At 47.9% G+C, this 18,815-nt stretch overlaps 2 protein-coding genes across 2 annotated transcripts in view; one reads left to right on the forward strand and one right to left on the reverse strand.

Moving 5' to 3' along the window:
* Positions 1-1,722: 1,722 nt before the first annotated feature.
* On the reverse strand, positions 1,723-8,306 carry LOC144141123 (uncharacterized). Its single transcript, XM_077672649.1, has 2 exons — positions 7,713-8,306; positions 1,723-2,893 (listed from the first exon to the last, which is right to left on the reverse strand). The coding sequence occupies exons 1-2, from the start codon at positions 7,983-7,985 to the stop codon at positions 1,850-1,852; spliced, it is 1,317 nt and encodes a 438-aa protein (XP_077528775.1). The 5' UTR covers positions 7,986-8,306; the 3' UTR covers positions 1,723-1,849.
* Positions 8,307-8,443: 137 nt separating this feature from the next.
* The window catches only part of LOC144141124 (MYG1 exonuclease-like), a 36,686-nt gene continuing 26,314 nt past the window's right edge, over positions 8,444-18,815 (forward strand). The window contains exons 1-3 of the mRNA XM_077672650.1: positions 8,444-8,671; positions 14,938-15,090; positions 15,638-15,733. Coding sequence (XP_077528776.1) covers positions 8,586-8,671; positions 14,938-15,090; positions 15,638-15,733 — 335 coding nt within the window. The 5' untranslated portion in view covers positions 8,444-8,585. The remainder of the gene's footprint in view (positions 8,672-14,937; positions 15,091-15,637; positions 15,734-18,815) is intronic.

Raw genomic sequence — 18,815 nt, forward strand, 5'->3', positions numbered from 1 at the left:
AAGTAGTTTTGAAAATGAGCCTATGATCGACAAGTGCGAGCTTCCCTCAGGGCAGTCTTACAAGAAAGTTGCCAAATGCAAGAAATGCAATGTTGAGCCTCCTATCTTCTGGGAGTTTGTTCAGGGATTGAGAATAGAAGAAAGAAAGAAGGCACGTGGCATCACTGCTTACAGCTTCATATGTGTCAACTGGTTAATAAATAGTACAGCAAACTCCCATTGCAAGAGGCACTCGGTTATAACAGACATGTGAAAATGGTTTGGTTGGATTTCCCATGTTTGCCATGCTAGCAGCATCGCATACAAGAGCCATGGTTACAAGAAAGACTCTATTACTAAGGGCAACTTTTTTAGCTGCCTAGAGTAATTGCTTCACTACATAGAAGAGACATGATGGGAAAGGAGCCTTATGTGGAAAATCTCACGGAAAACTGACTAAAGAAGCTGGAGCCTGCATTTGAAAGCAGAGGTTCCAAAACTTTCCGAGGAGTTTGTGCCTGCAGATGTGTACCTTGTGTTCTTTGAATAGCTCACAGGTCATGCGATCCTCATGCAAGTAAACGATGCCCGAAAAATGAACCGGAGCAGGACAATGATGGCATTGCCGGGCACAAAGTGTTGGCAGTTGAGGCTGATGAACATCTGGGAGCACTTTGACATTATTTGAAATGCCAGGCAGGCTTGCAAAGTGAAATGCCTTACCTCCAAAAGGAAGCTAGTACAATCTGCAGTGACAATACTATGAATGACTTCAACAATTGATTGATTGATCATAGGTTTTAATGTGCCGACACAACGCAGGCGATGAGGCGCACCACAGTGGAGGGCTCCGCATTAGTTTTGACCACCTGGGGATCTTTAACGTGCGCCGAAATCTCGTACACACGGGCGTTTTTGCCTTTCGCCTCCGTCAAAAAAGCAGCCACTGTGGCTGGGAAACGATCCCACGATTTCGTGCTCAGCGGCGCAACGCCTTAGCCACTGAGCCACTGCGGCGGGTACTTCTTCAACAAGCCATCGTGAGTGATTTCCTGTAGACATGTTTAAACACACTCCGATTCTGACATACATTAATGATATAGCTGGACTCCTGTGTTTTTTGGAATTTTTGGTTACGAGACCTAATTAGGACATGTCTCCCAGGTCCCTTGAGTGGTCCCTTGTAACAAGGTTTCATTGTGCCTACTGCTACTGCTTCTAGTACAGTCAGCAAAATCCTGCGAAAGTCCCACGGTATCACTGCAGTGGCGAGAAACTGCAAACCTTGGCACAGTATACACGGCATGTACTGGGCTTTGTGTACATAAGGCTTGGACACTGGTGAACTGGTATGGAAAAATACAGGTTGGCAGGCAGCCAGGTTAACATTCGCAGCGTAGAATATTTTTGCCACTAACTACACATATTTCGCGGTTATTCAGCACCACGGTTCTAATTGTTACTGTTTGACCCCTTGCAGTCGCTGCGCTAAGTTATTGACAGCCTGGAGCAGCAAGCTTATCAAACTCTGCAAAGCATGCTAGATGTGACGCCTCCCATACAGGAAATGAGACAATGGCAGGTACCATCTGCAAATGCAATACCAAGCGAGAAAAAAAAATGCACCGCCACGTGAGCCATGGGCGTTAAAGATCCCTTGGTTCTCTAAAAAATTTATAACCCTCCATTGCAGCTTACATTGCTAAGACTTAATATCAAAGCAAGTAGAATCAGTGCGTCACCTGGAAGGAGTCATGCTTTATTCAAATAGCAGCGAACAGAAATTTAGGGGTTCTCAAAGCCACCAATTCCACTCACTGTCTCCTCTCTTTGTTTTGTTCTTTGCAGAGCTGCCTAGATGCACTCGCAACTATTCCCTCAGGACCCGCGCTATGCCCAAACACCCTCTCCAACTAACACGGGCAACTGCCGGCAGCCAGGGAAATGCGCACCCCATCCCAATGAGGTGGAACACGGGCACGTAGCTGGTCGGCAGAAAAAATGGCAGGGACGGACCCACGGTGATCCACCCAAACATGAAAGTGAGCATTCCGGTGGCCATCATGAGGGCAAGGCTGGCAGCGTGCAGAATAGCGTTTCCTATAAACCTGAACAGAACATCCAGCATGAAAATCACAGGGTCAGTGGAATGTGAGGCATTGTTCAAGTTGCTGCGCGTCCTGACTGCCACTGACTGTGCGTTCCTACTCACGCCTTCAGTGGGCACTTGTTCCGGAGATGTCCTTCTGTGCCTCAACGTCTCTTCATGCTTGGTTCGTACACCTGTTCTGATTTGATCCGGCTTCTGAGGTTTGTTTGAGCTACTGCCGCAGTCCATTTGTGCCTGCATTGTCGTCTTCTGTGTCGCTGCAAACGTGTCTAACGTTTCCCCCAGCCTCGAAGCTCGTCCGACGCTTTCGCGCGTGGCATCGTCGATTCGCCGCACCGCACTCAGGGCCTCTTCCAGCATGTTGATGACGACGTCAAACGCACGTTCCTGCTTCCCTGCGAGCTTCCTCACCCCAGCTTCAAAAGCATCACCCCTTATTGTAGCTTCCCGCAAGCTCGTTTCGATAGATTCGTTAGTGGCCGAGATCTGCTTCAATTTAGCCTCAGTGAGGGCACTGACGGTCGATATCTGCATCAGCGCGGCCTTCACTTCCAGTGCTATGTTCTCAATGTTGTCACTCAACGTTGTGTGGCTGCGGTCACCAGCACCCGCATTTGCACCTTCAGGCAACCCGAGTGACCTGCACCCGCTGTTCAGGTGCTGCACCAGTTCTGTGCAAAGTACGGGTGCACTGCACTGGGAGCAATTGATGGCATGGAACCGGCAGTCGTCGTGGAAGTGGCTCGTCATGGCTGGAATGTCGGCGATGAAGTTGCAGCCGTTCGCAGCATTCCAGCAGGCCACCTGCATGTTTGAGAAAAAATAAAGGGCATTGGTTACACACATGAGAAAACTGGAGGTGAGTGCATATCAAATTTAGGACTGCGAAACGAATGAAACACTTGCGAATATGAACATCTTTGCTTTAATGTGTATACCACGTCTAAAACGTTGCCGACAAAAAAAGATGGGCTGTCAGGGCATAAATACATCCAAAGTGGTCATGTACTCGTAGCGCCTGATAAAAAATGTAAAAAAAAAATTAAAAGATCAAGTAACGATGGCAAACCAGTGAAATAAAAGTTTGTCATGCACTGCCATGGAGAAATGCAGGCTTTTCAACATGCTGTGAACGCAGAGGTAAACTATGTCCCTCCAGTTATTGAAAGGCCACTATACTCGGTTACAACTCAAGAACGGCACCACCTCATGTAGTGTATCACTCCGCGAAAGCGCCGGACCCGTGACGTCAGTGCACGCGCGTTTTCAAAGGGGTTTGCTATGAATGCATGATATCACCTGCCTTGTCTCACGCAGTTTGTTTGTCGTCACTGGGGTCGTTTATAAGCATAGTAAGTCCAAAAAATCACGGGAACGGCTCACGCCTTGTACAAAATATTCCCAGTAACGCCCTACTTGCGCCGCGCAGAGAAACATCCGGCTATGGTGATAAGGCACAGCGGCAACTTCCGGTGCCGAGTATAGACACACTTGTGGCTGGTACGACCAGTACCCTACTGCAAACAAGCAAGTAATAACCCTTTGATTCTCCAGTGTATTGGCAGGATCGGTGGATGTCTGTATTGGCAGGAAACTTTGTTTTGGCTTGTACATTGTACATAAGTAGTGTTCCACTTCAGCCAACAAATACTAGTGTTAGCATACACCTGTTTCAAGCAGGGCTTACACCTGGCAGGCTTTTATGCACAGCATCGGTGTCGTGCGAAAAAGCCAACCCACAAGGGGCATGCCATGCGGTGAAGCTTGAAAGCATGGATGTTGTGTCTAATTTTAAAGGTCATTAAACTTTGGTGACACCAGTGGCAAGGAACCATTTTGAGTGCCCATTTCAAACACCCAAGTTTAATGAGCCGTAAAATTAGTTCTAAGCGGTGCATCGAAAAACCGATTCTCTTATTGCACTCACCAGGGTTCATGGTATTGGAAAATATGAAGATTACAGATTTATGGCCAACACTGTTTTGTCTATTGTCCATCCAAAAATGGCTAATTATCTCTAATTACCTGTGGAACTAATTGAGTGACTCAAAAAACAATGGCATATTTGAAATCAGTGGGACAAAAGCAGCAAGGCCGACAAGTTTCACAAAGTTTACTTACGAATTTAAAGAAATTGTTTTAAGAGCAGTGTACCCCCTTAAGACCGTGGGAACGAATGAAAATGAATGAAAACAGGCCAACATCCTGCCTGTTTGTGTCCCGTGGTTGTTGCATGCCCTTACCAGTGGAAGTAGCTTCGCATATCTTGCCAGCAGCTTATTAGCCTCAGCATAGGTTGAAGCCGAGCTGTGTGATACGAGGACCAACAGTGGAATCCGAATTCTCATGTTCCTCCTCGCACAGTAACGAGAGGCACTCTAGCTCCAGTTTTCGTACTGGGGGATTTACACTGTTCCTCTTTACATCTGTGAGCTGCAGTATCTGCTCCCAAGTCTCCTTGCCATTGTGGAGACGAGTGGGATAAATAAAGCATGCTCTCTTCCTCACACCAAAGCATGTCATTCCTTTTTAAACCAAAACTCCACGTGATGCCCCAGAATTGTAGCTATTGTAAAACACCGATTAAGCAGCCCTAACCGCGTAAGCGCCCCCCACCCATAATCTGAGTATTTCGAGTTTTGTCGTGGTTCCAAACAAGCGCCCCTCCCCCCACCACTCTCTGCTGACCCACCCAAGAACTTTTGGCTCCGCTCTAGTGTAATCAAGAATTAAATCCAAGAAATTTTGTGCAAGCTCGCCATTTCGTTAATGTCATCCGACAAAGCAGAATGTGCTCGCGACGTAGTAGCAACAGCGGTTCGCGACATGGAAGTTGTGGAATGACATCACCATGCCGTGGGAGGAGAAAAAAAAAAAAAGTGCACGTGACAATTTTGGCAGCGGTAAGATCGAAAGAGGATACGTGAGTGGGACAAAAAATGCGAGTTTGCTGCATCAGAACTTTGGCGGAGCCAAGCTCCGGTGAAAGTTGAGCAAAACAGTGCCATAGTTCAGTGTAGAAATGGATGGTGCTCTTTATGAGTTTCTTGAACGAGAAAAAAGAGCAGGGCATGCTGTGTGTAACAGGCGTCAGCCTGAGGAAGCTGTTAAATTAGTGCACAGCTTCAGCTCAGCAGTTTTGTCGCGTCGAGCCAGTACAGGTGCCGTCATAAATACCGTAATTACCAGATTCTAACGCGCCCCCGATTCTAACGCGCACCCTATTTTCCAGGCAAAAAACCAAAAAACTTGCACCTCCGATTGTAACGCGCAAGGAACTTTTCCCGAAGTAATCTCACTCATCTCACTCCTCGTCGCTCTCCGAGAGCTCCTTGTCGCCTTCCGCTGACCGCAACATCTTGTCATCGGTGTTGTCAAGCGCGTTCGCGATGCCACACTTCTGAACGAACGTTCAACCATGTTCGATGGTATCGTGGCCCACACCTCGCACGCCCATCCCGCGAGCTTCTCCAGAGGCATACGCTTCAGCCAACCGCTCGTTGTGAACGCGTGGGAGCCGCTCGTAAGCCGCAGAAGCGGCGCACCTTCGTTGCCGCTGCTGCCATTGCTGTTATCAAGCGCGCAAGTGGAATAATTTGACGATTTGTGTTACCGCAAATAGAAAAGCCTAGGCACCTAGATCCTAGATCCGAGAAATTGTTGCTAAAAGCTTTGGCGCCATCTTGAGATGGAGATGGCGATGTGTGCAACGAAATTTCAGCTGTTTCGGCAGTTTCGGTTTTGTATCTGATTCTAACGCGCATGCGATTTTTCGGCCTATTTTTGCGGGAAAAAGGTGCGCATTAGAAGCGGGTAAGTACGGTAATTGGAGCAAGGGAGTTGTGGCCGAACCGTATCGGAGCGCCGTGTAGCTGCACCGGCGGTAAATGAAAGGATGAGAGCACGCATGCGCACCTGCCAACAGCGATAGCCCATCTATACCTCTCAAATAACTTTTTTAACCTATTTTCGAGCATTGTTCGCAGCATACTGGTCTCGGCAACGGCACCAATAGCAAAGACGAATCTGGCAGTGTCTCTGGCACACGTTCAGCAAACGCGAGCTGCCGGAGAAACGGCGCGCTATCACAGGAATTTGCAGCGAGTTTTTCTTTCAAATATTTTTAGGTGTGTACGCTATCAGCGCCATCTCCTAGACCAGTACGCTGCAAACAATGATTGAAGCCAGGTTAAAAAAGTGGTTTGAGAGGTATAGATGGGCTATCACCGTCGGCAGGCGCGCATGCATGTTCTCATCCGTTCATTTACCACCGGTGCAGCTACACGGCGCTCCGATACGCTTCGGCCACAGCTCACATGCTCCAATTACTTCTGATGGCACCTGTACAATCAGGCGATGGAAACAGCGCTTTGGCGTTACAATGTGCCATGCCACTAAAGAAAACCAGAAAAAAATCAGAAGATTTCTTGGAAGCCTTTCAGTCTACCGGAAACAGCCTCAAAACACGTCACGAGACGCAACGACTGGATGATGACCAGAAGTAATGGCCAATATTGACCTCATGGAGTATCCAGCTAAAAGGACTGACAATGTGGCTGGGGCGAACACTGCGTATTGCTAACATTGGTTGCGTCAAGAGGGGCTTAACAGTTGCATTCTCCAATTCACTGCATTATTATTTTTTTTGTTGCGGGGAGGGGGTAAACAACTTTGTGCCACCATTTTGATTTCATGGCAGTTCCAAACAAGGGCCCCCTCCCCAAAATTCCATGAACTATCCCCATGTCAAGGGTGGGGCGCTTGCTCAGTACTTTAAGGTATATCGCTCACAAGGCTGTACAACAGTCTGCCGCCGTAGATTGTACAGTAGGACCTTGGTGCCTTTTGTGCAGAAGGCACCCGAATGACACTGACAGCTAGTTGTAGTGAAGACAAAGTTAACACATAGTTAAATACGGTGACACTCTAAGTCAGTGGTCATTTTTGCCGCCAACTTTTGAGCAAATGTCTTCGCTTGAACCCTTTGTGCCTGCCTACGGCCACCTACTCTGCCATTAGAGATGTTTCACGACTCACGGTGACATTTTCTACGAATACGCACGAGCGGATGTGTTCAGCAGGACAAGCAAGTTCCATTTCTTCGATACCATACAGGGGCATCAGTCAGCCTGATGGAGTCAGTAGCAAAGAACGTTGCACAACGATGGACGGTTGAATACCGGACAGTGGAATTCCTATAAAAACTGGGAAGACTGACAATGAGTTCACAGGTGCTCCATAATCTATTGAATAATGGTGGTAGAGTAGATGTCAAGCTCTAGAACGACACTGAACAAGAGGCCCCTTTTATTTATCATTTTGCGCTCCTCCGAACTGCCCGAAAGCAGCTCTGTGTCTCACTTGCCCATTAGATTTCTGTTGCTACAGCAGTTTCGGACCACCCGAGAACTGCTCCGGGCAGGCAAATAAAACACAGCAAAGGATGTTGCCCAGGTAGTGACGAAGGTTTATATACGACTGGGATATTATAGCGAATTAATTAAGCTAGCGCAATGCGTGCAACAACTTGGGAGAGAAATTGAAATTTTTGAAACGATCACATTTTATAATTTGGCCTCTGCACGGCCACACGGAGTTATCTCGCCTAGCTCTGCCTTATTACCTGTCTGCTCATGAGTGCTTCGACAGAGAGGTCCCTCCACACGACGTGCTGTTCCCGGCACGAGTCGCCGTCGAGCGGGCAGACGTCCTCGAGGCATCCGCGGCAAGGCCCACACAAGAGGTGTCCGCACGGGAGAAACGCGATTCGTTTGGGCACCAGCCCGCAGCCGCTGCATACCATGGCAGGTGGCAGCGGCTCGACGAAAAGCAGGGGCCTCAAGTCGATCTCGGCGGAGAACCCGCGTAGCATGTACTGCTTTCCGGAATGAGGCATCGTGAGGCAATTAAATGACCCTACACGCGTGCGATGCACACTGTCGACTTACATTATTTAAATTATTAGCAATTCTCACATAAGCTGCATATGCGCTGATTTTCACATTCTGCGGACGCTCTCACGCGCTCGTAGTTGCCACCCTACCATAACCATACTCTGACACCGCTTCCCACAGTTTACATTGGGGCTTGAATACAGCAATAATTCTTCGTGCACCTTGCATAATTGGGAACTTTTAGCGAAGCTCCTAACAGAGTTGATAAAAATCTGGACACAGAAGCTCGGAAGAAGACGTTTACAAACTTTATTCGCCAGATATGCATGCATGTGCTTTCGGTTTCGGTTTCTCGGTGGCCGTGGCGGTATTCGGAAACAGGTAACCTGGTAGCGAGAGTAGACTGCCAATGACGTCACGCTGTTTTCTTTGTGTTCTGTTTGGAAAGTCGCACCGGCGGATCTCTCGTCTGTTTTGCCGGCACATGCACCACGTGCCCGTGACCAGTGCGACAGTTATATGCTAAGTACCGTGGACGTTTTGGTACCTTTCTGAGAAATCGTTCTAGTAAAACGGTTTCTCCAGCTTCATCTCAGCAGTTTATGCTTCGCAACTTGGCCAACCTAACTTCACTTGTAGTGTTACGGTCAGTTCGCGCGCTGCACATAAAAGCGCCTTTTCACGCTTGGTGAGTGGACAACTGCTTCATCGTTGTTGTTTTTGTCCTTATGCCAAAGTTAGGTCACAAATTCACTGTCCTAGAAAAGAATAAAACCTCGTAAACCCGCTAGCTGCTCCTTGCGCAGAAAAATGGACCTCCGTACTCTGGACATTTTGTTTTTGTTTCCGCCTGACTTAAGACGAAGGAAAAGTTTAGGAATTCCCCTTAAAGACTGACCGCCGACCTCGGTCGTCTGCAGGGAAGATAATTCTCTTATCGACCTCTTTTCCTAAACTGCGAGGGGAGCCGTGTTGTGGAAAGGTGGGAGGTGGAGATGATATATGGGAAATAAGAAAGTCCGAAGAATTAAAAGGCGCCATCTGTTCGTTGGCCTTTAGCGAGCGTTGCTGTTACTATCTTTAAGTAACGATGTTACAGTTACAAGTTACTGAAAAGCAACTAGTTACCGGTAACGCACTACTAGTAACTATTTACTGCCAAGACTGTGATGACCGCAAACCTTTGTTATTTTAGTGCAAATTTACGTGTGCATTACTTAATTGAGGATGTCTCAGCTTAGCATAGAGACGCCCTACACAAAGATGCACACTTTCATAACAAAAGTCCTCAACAGCGTCAACAGGCCATCTGGGCAGGTTCCCCGCCGAATAAGGGCACCGCGGCAGTCCTTGTCTGGCAGTGAAACTTCAAGGGATTAAAAAACGAAGTAACTTGCAAGTGACACGTCCAGTGGGCTGAAACCTCTCCGAACATTGTAGCCCACCAGTAGCCGGGCAAAGCAGTGAAGCTTTCCGGTAGCAGAGCATTCCGAAACAAAGCATATTTGATAACAGCCGTTCTAACTCAAAGAAACATCCCAGCGCATTCGACCTAATTCGATTGGGTAAAACTTCTCCACGAAAAGGGGATGCGTCTGAACTTTTAGTCTTGAGAGTAAATAGTAGACCTGGGTGCAGAAACAGGTTCAAACCCTCGTTTCCTCTGGCCAGGAGTGAAACCGGCACCGATTCCCTAATTGTAGTGGGAGGCTTCAATTCACCACTTGACATGGAGTTATTCCAAGTGCTCAATAATAGAGAAGGGACCTCTGGGGCCAGGCACCGATCTACCATTTTACGTTAGAATCTGTACTCTATACTGCTTTCCGAATTGGCAGCAGAGTCCAAAAAGGTTCCACTCCAGGTCTCACTTTTATGCTCTATGTCAAGGACCACCGGTGGAACATTACTGAAACCTCCTTTTTCAGTGATGACTTTATCATCCAACGTGATCTCACCCTATCCCACACCATTAAACTCACTCTCTACAGCAGATCCTCACAAGCTTGGACGAGTTCAGGAGTTCTTAAGGAGCCCAGAAAGTAATGTCAGTAGGCTGTGATCAATAAAATCTCTGAAATTGGGTAAAACATCTGGTTACGTACACTTGGTCCGTAACGAAAGCAGTTGACACAGGTTCCTTTGGAGACCATAGATCCCCAGCTGCAAAACCTGAGATGTGCATCCAAAAACACTGGAGTGAAATAAACATAACCACAAGCTATGGCCGTAAGCTATCAGAATTGTAAGCTAACTTGTAAAAAAAAATACACAGTCCAACTCTCTTGGGACCAACGGGGCGAAATGTACGACCAGATGCGTGGCAACCTGGACATGAAACGTACATGGGACATTGTGGAAGCTCCGGAACCCGAATGAGTCGAGAACAGACCACTCCCGTCGCTTCAATAGCATCACCCAGGGATTCCCAGGCAGAGATGCACACCTTTGTGTGTTTGAGGGAGGATGCGAGCGTATATCACGCCCAGTAAACAGCTGGCACCTGTGCCCAAAAAGAACTGCAGATGCTCTTGCTGTTCTGGTAAAATTCTGCTGGATGCTCCTTGCAATACCCTCGCTCGAGAATTTGTTCTAAAAAGCGAACTAGCATCACTGACTTCTTTGCGAAGTAAAGGAGTGCAAAGTAAAGTAAAAGAGTGCATAAGGTAAAGGAGGTAAAGTAAAGTAAAGGAGTACATAAAAGAATTGTAAATATTCTTTTCTTGTTGTTCATTCGATAATGTGAAGTTCAGATAATTCATACATTTTTTTTACTCCCTAGCGATCCGAATTAATGAATTTTCACTGAACGATGCGCCTGCCGTGCTAATGTACACCCGTCCAGTGATGTTCCATGCGGAAAATTTTCCTTTTTGGGGGGAATTTTCGGCTGTAATTTTGGTTAAAGGGAGACGGAATATTTGTTAGATGTAGGGAATTTAGCGGTCATGGAGTAACAAGAAAAAATCATGTCAGTAATCTAAACCGCACATCATTTCTTGCTTTGTTTTCTTTTAAAAAGTTCTTTCGACACTCCATCGGATCTGTGTTCAAATATATGAGATCGTGTTTCCGCAAGCCAAAAGCATCCAAGACAGCTTCCAATCCGGTTCATGAAACAGGAGGGAGAGTACAGAAAAGAATACTGCTAGAGTAAGAGGTACATGAAGCAGCAGCAGCTGAAGGGCTGAAGCCTGTTCATATGTATTCCCGCGCAATATTACAAAAATGTATTTTGGGTGCACCTTGGTTCGTGTGCTGTCAACAAGAGATGGCGCCAGCAGTCCTAGTGCCGAGCTAAAATTGCCTCAGTTATGCAAATATGTCTCTTTTTTTCATACTTTTAACTTAGAGCTTTAATAGTCAAAGTAAGCATGCTGTTTGGTACAAAACAAAAAAATGGTAAAATGCTGCAAAACAGCAGATGTAGTAGAATTTATTGCCTGCTGAAACTCTTGATTCTCGGAACGGCGTCTGCGGCCGCAAGGCTACATAAAGAATAAGTGGCGCTGGCTACCGCTCAAAACTGAACAAGGATCTGCGTAAAGATCTATCGGCTGCAAAAAGAGAATGCGGGGAAATTTGCAGGGGATTCTTGAGAAACCTGGAGGGAAAAAGTGCCCAAAACAGGGAATTCCTGAACCTATAAATGGGAATTTTTATTCCGAGTATGGAACATCACTGCCCCTGTCTGCCCAACTTGTGGGATGCAGCGCATTAGTCCACTGCACATAAATGTGATGTGCCTAAAAACCAGTACGACGCACTACTGTGGCATTTATGTAAACGGCTTTTTGGGGCCCAAAGGCATCAGCAACGCCCGCCCCCCCCCCCCCAACCTCACCCGTTCCTCTTCGTACACTTCCCTTGCAAATTTTAATATGGACAATGAATAACTGCAGAGCAGGTGGGTGAGGACCCGTATACAAGCTCTGACCACAGTTGGCCCTGGGCAAAACAAATTGGGTAACTAACAGGATATTGAAAAGCATCTTAACTGTGACTCTGCCAATGCCGTCAATGGTTATTTCAACCATTATTGGCAGCAGAACACGCTGCCATAGTGCTGGGAACACGCTAAGGTTACATTTATTCCCGAACCAGTGAAACCCCCTTGTCGCTGGTGCACCCAAGTCCCTCACCTCCAACCTGGGAAAGGTATTTGAACATGTAATTTGTACCCGGTTGGCATCCCAGCTTCACAATTCTCCCTCCCGCCCACACTCCATGTTCAGCTTCCACACAGGGCTTTCCATGCAGGATATTGTCCTCCAAAGCTCCTGGCAAGTTGTATTCCTGTAAAACAACAAGTGTTTTGGTAACGTGTCCTATGAAGCCGTAAAGACTGGACTGGGACCTACCAACACGTACAACTGCTGTATACGCTGATTCTTCGCCAACCAAATGGCCATCCTCCAGATGGGGGGCGTTATGTCCAGTAGGGTCGAAGTCCTCATTAAAGGCACACCCCAGGGTGCCGTACTATCCCCCTTGTTATTTAATTTGGCCCAAACTAAACATGCGTCATCTTGAGCCAATTCCTAACCTTAAAATCAGCTTATGCACCAACGACACCACCCTGTGGGTCAATGGTGGAAGCCACTCCCACAACGGGGAGAACCCACAGGAAGACCTTCAAGTAGTGATAGAAAACACCAGCAATGCGGGACTCACTTGTTGCTCCGATGAGGTTGTATTCCTCTGGTTACTCACGAAGAGGAGATCCCAGGCATCCCCCGCAGTAGAGTTCATATAGCAGACAACCCGATTTCAGAGTTTCCTACCTTTGAATTCCTGGTCATACTGATCCAAAACAAATGGGCTAATGTGCATTTCCTCCGGAAATTACAACACCACTACTGGGCTTCTCGGACAAATTTCTAACCATTGCAGAGGATTCAAAAAGGCTTATCCAGATATTTATTATCTCTAAGATCACATACTCCCTCCCCTACCTGAATCCTTTGGCCACTGATTTACAAAAGTGTAATGGACTCGTCCAAAGGCCACACAACTATGCCCTCCACTTCCCCCGTAGCTCTTTCATGCATAGAACTTCATTTTATGAGTAAAACAGTTTTTAATTAAAAAAGTAGTGAACTTTTGGTTAGAAAATGCTTGTCTTACGAGAAAAGAAATTGCTGCTTTTGGTTCAAAAAACATGAGGTGGTAACCTAAGGTGACCACCATGCAGGAAGAATCTACCAGTCACTTCCGGTGGAAGACCGCGAAACAGTCCTTGTTTCCTCTCAGGCACAAGAGGACATTGCACGTCTCACACATGCATGTCGTTTCATCGTTCCACACATCCATGCGCATACCGCCCCTGCACATACTGCACATGCACAACAATCACTCCAGGTCACTCCAGGTTTCCGCCAACTTCAGTGTCACGATGCTTCGGACTAATTATTTGGAGCCCTTCGTTTCTAGCTTGGTTAGTACTAGCTACTTATACAACATGTTATCTTATGCTATCAACTTAGCAAGAACAAGAGTTTAGGCAGAGAAAAATCAAGAAAAGGTGGTTATCTGGGCTTACCACCGTGCCGGAAAGAGATAACACACCCACTGCCAGATTCAAAGGCGTTGGGAGTTTGCAATATGGCGGAGCAGGTTACTGAAGCCCACTTCTCCAATCAGTTGGTTTGTTTGGCCAAAAGTCCCACTGGATATAATATTCTCAGGCAGTTAGGTGAAGGAAATATTGAATGCCCTGTGGCTAAAGCTCCCCTTTGATATGAAACTGGTGTGAGCATTATCCTTAAACCAAGCCCCACGACATGCCCTCCCCATACCATGCATGCTACATGGAACCGAGACCAAGTTCATAAAAAAAAAAAAAAAAAAAAAAGACGACTCCGGGCTCAGGCCGACCTCTTCGATAATACTCTCCCACTCAAAAGTGGCTATTCAAAATTTGGCGAACAGCCCTGTTTCGCCACAGGCATTTAAAATTTTCTGAAGCCACCCACCCAACTCCACAGTAGAAATTGTCTGGACTCGGGCGCATGCTGGCCTTGCAGCCTGGGATACGGTTTGAGGGTTTACAATCCGAGCCGGGGTCAGCCTTGAACCCTAGCATGGGGCCAGATTCGTTATACACAGAAATCGCCAACCACTATCGTCGTACCTGCTGTAGGTACCCCCAACTCGTGCCGTTCTTACCAGTTCACACAAACACGTCATCTCCCTTAGTCGAACGTATTCCGTAATCTGCCGTTCATTGTACCCTTCCCCAGAATGCCCTGCATGCGGCACCCTCACAACCCTTCCTCACATCTTCTGGGGGGACATCCAAAAGACCCCTTTCTTATAACCTGCCGAGAAGGGCAAGGGGAGGAGGCTTTCTAGGGAGCTCAGACCTAGACTTGCAAACCTCCTTGGTCACGAGAGCTGCCGATGTCGCTGCCCGGCACAAGCCGCCTGCCACAAACAGCCCCAGAACCAAAATCTTTTCTTTCTCTTTTAGGTAATATGATGAGCTGGCGTCCCACTCGTGTCTGAAGCTCTGGCAGTCAGAAGCTCTGACGCTATGCAGTGCTGCGCGTAATGCCGGCTTTGACGTCGTATGTCAATTGGTGCAACAATGGAAGCGGGTACAGTGCTGCGCACATGTGATGCAAACACGTGGCAGGCAGCAGCAGTGTTTAGCAAAAAGGTGGCCCCAAAGTGTGTGCAGTTCAGCTTCAGTGGTGATGGTGCTGCTGAAGCCAAGCCCTCCACCAAGGGCGACTCTGGCACGATTGCCGGGGTTGCCGTAAAATTCTTTTTCCCAAGTGTTGTCATTTTGCTGTGAGGATGATGAGAAACTTAAAAAGGGTCTTTTGGGGGGGGGGGGGGGGGTGAAAATGTTTTTTATTGCAGATGTTCAGACTAGCAAACAAGGCGAAGGAGTGTTGTTGACTGCGTAAAAGGAGTTGCTTTTTACAAATGCGCATCCCCTGCCCACAGGTCGCCGTCCATGGCAAGCGAGCCCCCCTGCAAAAAAGCCAGCACCATGGGCCGGACGATTGGGACACACAATGGCACTTTCCACTGTGACGAAGCCCTGGCCTGCTTCCTCCTGAAGCAGCTGCCCGACTACAAGGACGCCACGGTGGTCAGGTGAGCGGTGGCTTGCTTCCATGGTGGCGTACTCTGTGAAGACTCCGAGGGCACTTAAGCACCTAATACAAGCAGTGAATGCGAAAGCGCTGATGCCAAATCGACGCCTACTGAGTGCTCCTTCGAGTTTTGTGCTTCGAGTAATGTTTTTGAGTTTCGCTCTGGAGCATCTGTGGCATATTGGTGAGGGTGACCGCCTTTTGCTACTGCCAAGGACATGGTCACTGACAATGCAGGTGGTTCATACTCCTTAGCAGTGCAATACATACTTCCACAGAGAGTGTCCGTGGCTGTTCCAAAGAGAGGCCTGGCAGCATATGCATGTCTAGGCTTTTTTGCCTTTGTGTCTCTGAGCGATGGCTAAGGACAACTGGGAGTTTATAATCTCTGCTTGGGGTCCTTTTATTCTTACGCGTGCTTGTTTCCTCCAACCTTCTTTTTTTTTCATTTTGTTTTATTTCTGTCTGCAAGTGGCAATTTTGTTTTGCACCTGTAGCAGCACTGGCCCTAATTCTGTGCGTGCGGCACCCTCCTGCCTTTCGTGCAGATCCCGGGACCCAGCTGTGCTGGACACGTGCGATGTTGTCGTGGACGTCGGCGGCGTCTACGACCCGGCCAAGAAGCGCTACGACCACCACCAGAGGTCAGTTCACCACTGCGTGCGATATTCCGTTTCACAAGAGCTGCAGCAAGCCTGGCACCTCCAGAGTGACGCAAAGAGCTGGTTAAGCGTATTTATATGCTTTGCCCCATTCCTAAACCTACCTAGAACGTACAAAACCACCCTTGTTTACAGAAAGAACGCGTGTAAGTGAGCTGAGCGGACATTTTATTGTAAAAAAAATTACCGAAATTTGGAAAAAAGAAATTTACACTGCTGGAGCTTGAACTTGGGCTGTTTGGACCAAAACCTGGGGTTCTACCCCTGGGCTACTGAGTCCAAAGAGTGGAGCTCATTCCAGCTGATGTTTACAATCACCTGTATGCACCCAGCGCCTCCTACTGGTTCCGTTGGAACCAGTAGGAGGCGCTGGGTGCATACAGGAAGTGCCCATTACCTGAGGGGATTGGCACAAGAATAGGCCCCTTCGGAATTGGCATAAACATGACCCACCCACGGCTCACGTTTGTGTGAAGCCTGTTGGAAGCGAACTACGTGGGAATCAGCCACGCACCAAGCACAACCGGGGAACACTACCGGCTGTCCCTTCCGGCTAACATCCGAGGGCCATAGTGTTTGTCCGCATTTTTTTAACACACTGAATGGGTGGGTAAGCAGTGGCCCCGGGTTCCTTGGGAGCTTTACCTGGAGCACTTTTAAGCACATCGTTGCTTGCCGCTGCCTGCCTGCTTGGTGGCACCGCCCGTACACAGAGGATTGCCAGGTAGCCAGGCTCACGGATTGGATGTGGATTTCACAAACTAAATGAATTAAGATGAACTCAGCTAAGGTGAACTCCGTGGTTAGGACAAACATCGCTTTTACCCTCTTTTAATGTCCACAATGCCAAAAGCCTCTGCTGAAGATTAAATTCTGATAATATGTACAAATTTTCAGGGTCCCTTCGAGTTCATTTTGAGGGGAGTTCACTGTAATTGTACTTTACAAGCTCAGTGAAGGAGAAAGTCAAAAACTTATGCCAGTAAATTGAGCAGTTTGGATCCAGTGAAAGCTCGTTAATCTGGACTTCAGTAATTCGAACTGCGTGATTTGGTCCGGCCAAATCTCCATGGAAGCGTATGTATTGAAAAGCTCGTTAATTTGAACGCGAGGGGCCTCCACCCCGAATAATTCGGACTACGCACAGCCGCGCCGGCAGCTTGAGCCAAGCCCGGACAAAGCACCAGTGCGGCCGTCGCTCTGAAGTAGTGACCGGATCTCCTGCTACCTGTCTACTCTTCAGTTTCGGCGTACTCGAAAAGGTGGCCTTCCGCTACATTCGCTCATTTGAGAAAAATGTTCTAGTTTTCCCCTTCAAGCCTAACACGCGGGTTTCAATCGCGGCCTTCTTCAACCATTCAACTGCCGACATGCTCTACTGCTCCACAATTGCATTGTACGGCTTTTGTGCTTCACTTTCGTTATTTCGAAGTTTCATTAATTCGAACTGAGCACGAGGTCGCGGGTTCGATTCCCGGCCACGGCGGCCGCTTTTCTGATGGAGGCGAAAAGCAAAAACGCCCGTGTGTACGAGATTTCGGCGCACGTTAAAGATCCCCAGGTGGTCAAAATTAATCCGGAGCCCTCCACTACGGCGCGCCTCATCGCCAGCGTTGCGTCGGCGCGTTAAACCCTACAATCAATCAATCAATTAATTCGAACTGGGGTGACGCCCCCTTGGAGTTTGAATTAACAAGCTTTCACTGTATTACCAATATTACTGGCAGTCATAATGCAAACGCTAAGAACACTGGAGCCAATAGGTCCAATTGGACTTGCTCCAGCTCTTGTTGCGACATAGTATTGGTGTGAGTAGGTCCAGTTGGTCTAAATCCGAGTCCTGTTGTACCCAGTTCATTCCAGTTGTGGTCCCTATTGGTCCTGTTGCATATCCAATGGCTTTTTAACAGCTGGGGGTGGTGATTGTACACTTGTTGCAACTGTAGGGGGCGTCATGTAGCCTAAAAGATGCCTAGGATTTTACTAAAGCATGCAAACTTTTGTGCGAACTGCTACTTGTTCATGCCAGACGTTTCTGGATGCAAAACTGTCAAGTGCCGCACAGGCCACCCACTACCTTCCTGCAGAAGTTGCAGTGTTTTTTTTCCTCCCCAGACAGCACGCTCACTCGAGCTAAACGCTGACGCGTAGGTCACATTGCATTCTTTAATAATTGCCACATCAGTTCACATTTGCCGCTCGAAGAAAACCCAGCTGTTGTGTGGGACGGGCTTATTTTTGTGTCGCTTGTGAGCACTTCCCTGGGAGGCATCACTGCAGTCCTAGAGATGGCTAGCTGTAACCAGTGTTTTATTGATCGAAGGGTTTAACGTGCCGACGCAACGCAGGCGATAAGGCGCGCCGTAGTGCGGGGCTCCGAATTAATTTTGGCCACCTGGGGATCTTTAACGTGCACCAAAATCTCAAACACACGGGGTTTTTTTTTTTTCCTTTCGCCTCCATCAGAAAAGCGGCCGCCACGGCAGGGAATCGAACACGCGTCCTCATGCTCACGTAACCAGTGTTTTTTTTATATGTGCACATAAAAGCAAATAGCACTGTATTTTACAGTGAAGAGAATGCTATGCCTACACTGAGCTTCACTTATTTCACTGCCCCAGATAATTGGCAGTCAAGGATGTCAATTGAGTGGCGTGATGACGCCGCCACTTCACCCGTTGGGCAGCCGGAGTGGATGCAAGGACTTAGAATGTGTTGAGATGGGAATTTTTGTGAATACCTTACGGCATGGTTTCTCAAAGTGGGTTCCGCGGAACCTTGGGGTTCCGCAGGCCCCTCCTCAGGGTTCCGCGAGCCACTGATAAATTTTCCCTGGTTCCGCAGTCGCAAAGTCTTATATGGTGAACTTGAGGTGCGATCGATCTAAGGAACCTCCATTACTCACGCCCGAGTGTCAGTAAGCACATCTCGGCGCATAACAGAAACGCGCGAGCTGTGCAATAAATCTCGCCAGCAGCTTGCAGCCAGCCAGACTCCGAAAACGGGCCACGTGGTTAAAGTATTGCACTTGAATCTCGGCCTTATATTACCCCCAAGCGCATTT

The sequence above is a fragment of the Haemaphysalis longicornis genome, unplaced genomic scaffold (genome assembly GCF_048455015.1).
Source record: "Haemaphysalis longicornis isolate Haplotype H1 unplaced genomic scaffold, Haemaphysalis longicornis Haplotype H1 scaffold_6, whole genome shotgun sequence".
Classification (NCBI taxonomy): Eukaryota; Metazoa; Arthropoda; class Arachnida; order Ixodida; family Ixodidae; genus Haemaphysalis; species Haemaphysalis longicornis.